This window comes from Centroberyx gerrardi, chromosome 14 (assembly GCF_048128805.1).
Source record: "Centroberyx gerrardi isolate f3 chromosome 14, fCenGer3.hap1.cur.20231027, whole genome shotgun sequence".
In the NCBI taxonomy this organism is placed as follows: domain Eukaryota; kingdom Metazoa; phylum Chordata; class Actinopteri; order Beryciformes; family Berycidae; genus Centroberyx; species Centroberyx gerrardi.
Genome location: NC_136010.1, coordinates 1,501,253 through 1,508,752, shown reverse-complemented (window position 1 = coordinate 1,508,752; position 7,500 = coordinate 1,501,253). Strand labels below are relative to the sequence as shown.

The 7,500-nt window shown below is 43.7% G+C and overlaps 2 protein-coding genes across 2 annotated transcripts in view; both read right to left on the bottom strand.

The window, feature by feature from the left end:
- The window catches only part of uxt (ubiquitously-expressed, prefoldin-like chaperone), a 363,866-nt gene that overhangs the window by 336,720 nt on the left and 19,646 nt on the right, over positions 1-7,500 (bottom strand). The gene's annotated exons all lie outside the window — the stretch shown is intronic.
- Positions 1-7,500, bottom strand: part of elk1 (ETS transcription factor ELK1) — a 28,434-nt gene that overhangs the window by 11,958 nt on the left and 8,976 nt on the right. Inside the window, exons 3-7 of the mRNA XM_078288200.1 lie at positions 4,874-5,059; positions 4,522-4,695; positions 4,178-4,321; positions 1,214-1,648; positions 654-783 (exon numbers count right to left, since the gene is read on the bottom strand). Of these exons, the coding sequence (XP_078144326.1) occupies positions 654-783; positions 1,214-1,648; positions 4,178-4,321; positions 4,522-4,695; positions 4,874-5,059 (1,069 nt within the window). The remainder of the gene's footprint in view (positions 1-653; positions 784-1,213; positions 1,649-4,177; positions 4,322-4,521; positions 4,696-4,873; positions 5,060-7,500) is intronic.

Genomic DNA, 7,500 nt, shown 5'->3' with positions numbered 1-7,500 from the left:
ATAAGAATATAAATAAAAATAATAAATAAATATAATGAAATGAAAAGCCTGAAGATAAGACAGAACTTTAGCAGGAATCTGCAACATGCCAGTCAATCTGTAAGAAAAGGAGGCGTCAGTGTTTTGAATGGTGGAGATTTCACTTTGGAACCGAACTGTTCTCCTGTTCTCCTGTTCCCTGTTCTCCTGTTCCCTGTTCTCCCTGTTCTCCCTGTTCTCCTGTTCTCCCTGTTCTCCCTGTTCTCCCTGTTCTCCTGTTCTCCTGTTCCCTGCAGTCGGTTCATCTTGTTCTGAAATTAAACTCTACATTTCTTCTCCCTACTAATTAGCAGTGAGAGAATCCAAAAATAAGGTGTGAAGAAAAGCCAAAAGGGTTTCAGTTCTGTATCTGTCTATCCAACATGGCTGAAAACCCTCAAATTAAAGCGGACAGTCTGACCTTTGACCTCACAGTCATCATATCAGTTCACATCCAAAATAATAAGGATGGAGCTGAAATGTGTCGACACAGAGGAGATCACCTGAGATATTATGTTTTTTGAGTCATTTTTTGTTTTTTTTTATTAAAAACAAAACCTTGTCCTGTGTGTGTGTGTGTGAGTGTGTGTGTGTGTGTGTGTGTGTGTGTGTGTTACCTGCTAGCACGGCCTTGCCCTCCCCCCCCTCCTCCCCTCCAGCATGCTGACCTCCGACCCCCGGCTCCATGCAGGGAGGGGGGGGGCTCTCCACGATGGAGAGGGGGGGTTCTCCCGGTTCTCCTGAGCCGCAGACCAGATGAGGAACCTGACAGAAGAACAGGAGGAACCAGACTGATGAATCACGGCTTCACTATCAGAACCAACTGAAGAACGTGAGTTATTTCTGTCTTCTTCTCTACTCCTGGACACCCAAACTTCATCATATTGTTGTGAAATCATTTTCTACAAATCATGTCTGTTCTTTACTGCAAAGCATCTAATTAACAAAATAACATAAAAGTTCTTTAACTGTGAAAATAACAAACTAGAAATTCTATAACTCCCATAATCCTCTTCTCATATTTAAAGGCGTTCTAATGACATCACACGACAGGAGAACAAACTGATCATTAATTACTCCCTTCCTCCTCTCCTCCCATCCCTCCTTTGCATCCTCTCCCTGCAGACTCCTCTCCTGTCTCCTTCTCTCCTCTCCTGTCTCCTTCTCTCCTCCCCCCTCCCCTCCCTCCTCTCACCTCCTCCACCTGTTTCTCCTCCAGTGACACCATCTCCAGCAGCTCCTCCTCCGACGGCAGGTTCTCCTCCTTTATCACGATGGGAGGAGGAGCGGCAGGAGGCGCGGCGGCCGGAGCGGAGGGAGGAGCGACGGAGGGAGGCGTGGCCACGCCGGCCTGCTGCTGGGCGGGAGGCGGGTTGATGATGACGAAGACGGGCGGCGGAGGAGGGTGAGCGGGAGGGTGGGGGTGAGGGGGGAAGCTCGGGGGGACGCTCACTCCCCCGCACTCGTCCTGCTGGGGCCCCTGGGCGCCCAGGGAGACGTGGGGGGAGCCGACCGGACCCACCGCCCCCCCGACCGGACCCAGGGGGATGAGGGGGGTGAGGGAGGATGGGTCCCCGACGCTGGTGAGATAGATCTGAGGAGGGTCGCTGAGAGGAGGGGGGAGGGGCTTCTGGGGGGAAGGGGGGGAGGGGTAGAGAGGGGGGGGGGACAACATTCACCATCACATCTCATTTCAGAAATTCAAACAGATGTGAGAAATAACAGCAGGATGTTGACATGTAGCATCTCTCTCAAATAATCCTATTCAAAAGTAGCACTTTCCAAACACCTTGCCAAAAAGTCAAAAAGCAACCCTCATCAAAACCTCCGTTGTTTAAAACTCAAAAAGTAACCGTTGTAAAAAAGTCCAAAAGCAACAGCTGTAAAAAAGTAAGAAAAATGTAGGTCTTTGTAGAAAAAGTCAAAAAGTAACAGTTGTAAAAAAGTTACCAAAAAAAAACAGTAGGCCCTTGTAAAAAAGTCAAAAAGTAACCATTGTAAAAGTCAAAACCATTGTAAAAAAAGTCAAAAGTAACCATTGTAAAAAAGTCAAAAGTAACCATTGTAAAAAGTCGAAAAGTAACCATTGTAAAAAGTCAAAAAGTAACCATTGTAAAAAAAGTCAAAAGTAACCATTGTAAAAAAAGTCAAAAAGTAACCATTGTAAAAAAGTCAAAAGTAACCATTGTAAAAAAAGTCAAAAAGTAACCATTGTAAAAAAAGTCAAAAGTAACCATTGTAAAAAGTCAAAAAGTAACCATTGTAAAAAGTCAAAAGTAACCATTGTAAAAAAAGTCAAAAAGTAACCATTGTAAAAAAGTCAAAAGTAACCATTGTAAAAAGTCAAAAAGTAACCATTGTAAAAAAGTCAAAAGTAACCATTGTAAAAAGTCAAAAAGTAACCATTGTAAAAAAGTCAAAAGTAACCATTGTAAAAAAAGTCAAAAAGTAACCATTGTAAAAGTCAAAAGTAACCATTGTAAAAAAAGTCAAAAAGTAACCATTGTAAAAAGTCAAAAAGTAACCATTGTAAAAAAAGTCAAAAGTAACCATTGTAAAAAGTCAAAAGTAACCATTGTAAAAAAGTCAAAAGTAACCATTGTGAAGTCAAAAAGTAACCATTGTAAAAAGTCAAAAGTAACCATTGTAAAAAAAAGTCAAAAAGTAACCATTGTAAAAAAAGTCAAAAAGTAAACATTGTAAAAAAGTCAAAAGTAACCATTGTAAAAAAGTGACCCTCGCCAGAGACAAAAAGCAACCCTTTGTTTACTTCAGTAATGCTGGAGGAATCCTGATGCTGTCTAAACTCCCAGTGTATAACTTTAGTCCAGAAGAAAAGGTAAAACAACAGAGACAGAGAAGAAGAGAGGATTAACCACCAACACACTGACTGAACACTGAGCAGCATCTACTGTTTCTCTCAGAGCTCGTTTTCCAGTGAAACTTCCAACAGACAGTGGAGGTGATGCTGCTTCATCACCTGACACCACAGACCAGCAGACCTGGTCTAATAAAACCTGTGTGCTGAAACTTCATGAAACTCCACTGTTTCTCCTCGCTCTGCTGTTCCTATCATTCAGCTGTTGGTTCAGGCGGCCTGTTGTGTCCCATGCTGCTTTGTGTCCCGTACTTTTTGTTTCCTTGTGTTTTGTTGTGTTGCCGACTGTACTGATCATTTTGTTGTGTGATTGTTTGTTGCTCAGTTAGATCTAGGTAGGCTCATTGCTGAAAAGTGATGAAGAGCTACGGAAATAAACTGGACGTGAAACTTGACTCTCATTCACTCTTGTATTCATGCAAATTTATGCAAATTGGCAACACAGAGTGAGTGTAAGAGGCAGAATGTCGTGTTTTAAAACAGGAAACCAGAGACGCCGTTTCTACTGACTCACAGAGGTGGGGACTCGAGTCAGACTTGAGTCACAATGTTAATTTAGACTCTTTCTGGTGGTTCTGATTCTGCTGCCTTGAGACTTGACTTGCTGCATGAAGAGAAGACTTGAGACTTGACTTGACTTGGGTTCTGGTGACTTGGGACTTGACTCTGACTTGTACTTTGATGACTTGAAAAGGTTTCTAAAGTCTTGACTTGAGATCTTGTGTTTGTGTAAATGACTTAGATTGAAAGTGATGAGATTTGTTCCAGCAGACGACTGAATTTAAATTCTGTTTTCTGAATTTGTATGGAATGATTGTTGATTGTTGTTGATAGTTGAAACTGATTCTAGAAATCAAACTCATGATGCTCTTACCAAGTTTTTATCCTATTAAAACCATATTGCATTGAAAAGTCCTAGATATTTAGTTTTCTTTAAGATATTAAATTGATACTGGACTCTTGATTTGTTCTGACTTGACTTGCTGTTCTACATTTAGACTTGAGACTTGCGTTGAGACTTGTGCCTCAAGACTTAAGACTGACTTGGGACTCGAGCAGATGGAGACTGAACCTGTGACATTTTGGGTACAGGACGCTCTTTCTACCACTGGACAGAAGCAGATGACTGGGATTATGGGATTATCTTCTGTTCTGTTATTGCTGCCTTTATCTTTTTCTTTACTATTTCATTCCTGTTCCAGTGTTGTAATCCTCAGTAGTGTTGTGTTTAATTCCTCCCTGATACTAGCCTGTGATTGGCTGTTGGGGGCTGACACTGACCTGTGATTGGCTGGTGGTGCTGGCTGGTATCTGAGGGCTGAGGGCCGGAGTCGGACAGGGAGACGGCTGAGTGACGATCACCTGGAGACCAGAATCCACAGCGCCTCCTGCTGACTGGGAGGAGGGAGAGTCTAATAAACAGACCTGAAGAGGAGGAGGAGGAGGAGGAGGAGGAGGAGGAGGAAGAGGAGGAGAGGAGAGGAGGAGAAACAAGGAGAAGAGAGGAGAGGAGAGGAATCAATCAGCTGAAACTATTTCTCAAAATTTCATAGTAAATAAGTTTCTAATTTTCCACACACACACACACTCTCTCTCTCTCTCTCACTCTCTCACTCTCTCTCTACCTCTCTGGGCGTCCTGTCAACTTTGGGGGCGGGCTCTTGCGTCAGCAGCAGCTCTGTTTTGATTGGCCGGGGATTGGGCGCGGCCTGCAGTGATTGGATGGTGAAGGTGGAGTAGAGGCCGGACTTCATGTAGTCGTTTCGGGAGCTTTTCTGAGAGCTGCTGGGCGACGAGCGCTGCCGATCAACAGATCAATCAGTCAGTCAATCAATCATGATGTATTTTTATTATTCATTAACATAATTAAGCATTAAGCTGGTTACAGTAATATACATTTCTACTGATAATAAATAAAAATAAAAAATATCAGTCTACAAAAATGTACAGGAGGAAAAGAAGGACGTCAAACTGTACCTGGGGTAAGCCCTTTGACGGACAGGCGGTGGCCACGCCCCCCAGGCCTTTGGATTGGCCGTTGGGGTCGTTGTTGTCCCGCCTCGGCCCCTCCTCCCCGCCGCGCAGCCCCTCGGGCAGAGACGGGTCGGGATGACTGACGAACTTATAGACGAACTTCTGACCGCTCACCTTCTTTATGATGTTCTGCAGGACAACACACACACACACACACACACACACACACACACACACATATTAATAACTGTAGGAACAGGCATAATAGTGGTAGTAGCAGTAGTAGTAGTAACATTAGTAGTAGTATCAGCAGTAGTATTAGCAGTAGTGGTACCTTGTCGTAGTATTAGCAGTAGTATCTGCAGCTGTAGTACCTTGTCGTAGTAGTAGCAGTAGTATTAGCAGTAGTAGTACCTTGTCGTAGTATCAGCAGTAGTAGTACCTTGTCATAGTATTAGCAGTAGTAGTACCTTGTCGTAGTATTAGCAGTAGTAGTACCTTGTCGTAGTATTAGCAGTAGTATTAGCAGCAGTAGTACCTTGTCGTAGTAGTAGCAGTATCAGCAGCAGTAGTACCTTGTCGTAGTATTAGCAGTAGTATTAGCAGCAGTAGTACCTTGTCGTAGTATTAGCAGTAGTATCAGCAGCAGTAGTACCGTGTCGTCGTATCAGCAGTAGTATTAGCTGCAGTAGTACCTTGTCGTAGTATCAGCAGTAGTATCAGTAGTAGTACCTTGTCGTAGTATTAGCAGTAGTAGTACCTTGTCGTAATATTAGCAGTAGTAGTACCTTGTCGTAGTAGTATCTGAGCGCCCTGCTCAGCTTGTCGTAGTATTAGCAGTATCAGCAGTAGCAGTACCTTGTCGTAGCAGTAGTATTAGCAGTAGTACCTTGTCGTAGTAGTATCTGAGCGCCCTGCTCAGCTTGTCGTAGTATTAGCAGTAGTATCAGCAGTAGTAGTACCTTGTCGTAGCAGTAGTATTAGCAGTAGTACCTTGTGGTAGTATCAGCAGTAGTAGTACCTTGTCGTAGCAGTAGTATTAGCAGTAGTATTAGCAGTAGTACCTTGTGGTAGTATCAGCAGTAGTAGTACCTTGTCGTAGCAGTAGTATTAGCAGTAGTACCTTGTCGTAGTAGTATCTGAGCGCCCTGCTTAGCTTGTCGTAGTATCAGCAGTAGTAGTACCTTGTCGTAGTATCAGCAGTAGTAGTACCTTGTCGTAGCAGTATTAGCAGTAGTACCTTGTCGTAGTAGTATCTGAGCGCCCTGCTCAGCTTGTCGTAGTATTAGCAGTAGTATCAGCAGTAGTAGTACCTTGTCGTAGCAGTAGTATTAGCAGTAGTACCTTGTCGTAGTAGTAGTATTAGCAGTAGTACCTTGTCGTAGCAGTAGTATTAGCAGTAGTACCTTGTCGTAGTAGTATCTGAGCGCCCTGCTCAGCTTGTCGTAGTATTACCAGTATTAGCAGTAGTAGTACCTTGTCGTAGCAGTAGTATTAGCAGTAGTACCTTGTCGTAGCAGTAGTATTAGCAGTAGTACCTTGTCGTAGCAGTAGTATTAGCAGTAGTACCTTGTCGTAGTAGTATCTGAGCGCCCTGCTCAGCTTGTCGTAGTATTAGCAGTATCAGCAGTAGCAGTACCTTGTCGTAGCAGTAGTATTAGCAGTAGTACCTTGTCGTAGTAGTATCTGAGCGCCCTGCTCAGCTTGTCGTAGTATTAGCAGTAGTATCAGCAGTAGTAGTACCTTGTCGTAGCAGTAGTATTAGCAGTAGTACCTTGTCGTAGTAGTATCTGAGCGCCCTGCTCAGCTTGTCGTAGTATTACCAGTATTAGCAGTAGTAGTACCTTGTCGTAGCAGTAGTATTAGCAGTAGTACCTTGTCGTAGCAGTAGTATTAGCAGTAGTACCTTGTCGTAGCAGTAGTATTAGCAGTAGTACCTTGTCGTAGTAGTATCTGAGCGCCCTGCTCAGCTTGTCGTAGTATTACCAGTATTAGCAGTAGTAGTACCTTGTCGTAGCAGTAGTATTAGCAGTAGTACCTTGTCGTAGCAGTAGTATTAGCAGTAGTACCTTGTCGTAGCAGTAGTATTAGCAGTAGTACCTTGTCGTAGTAGTATCTGAGCGCCCTGCTCAGCTTGTCGTAGTATTAGCAGTAGTATCGGCAGTAGTAGTACCTTGTCGTAGCAGTAGTATCAGCAGTAGTAGTACCTTGTCGTAGCAGTAGTATTAGCAGTAGTACCTTGTCGTAGTAGTATCTGAGCGCCCTGCTCAGCTTGTCGTAGTATTACCAGTATTAGCAGTAGTAGTGCCTTGTCGTAGCAGTAGTATTAGCAGTAGTACCTTGTTGTAGCAGTAGTATTAGCAGTAGTACCTTGTCGTAGTAGTATCTGAGCGCCCTGCTCAGCTTGTCGTAGTATTAGCAGTAGTATCAGCAGTAGTAGTACCTTGTCGTAGTAGTATCTGAGCGCCCTGCTCAGCTTGTCGTAGTATTAGCAGTAGTATCAGCAGTAGTAGTACCTTGTCGTAGCAGTAGTATTAGCAGTAGTACCTTGTCGTAGTAGTACCTGAGCGCCCTGCTCAGCTTGTCGTAGTATTAGCAGTAGTATCAGCAGTAGTAGTACCTTGTCGTAG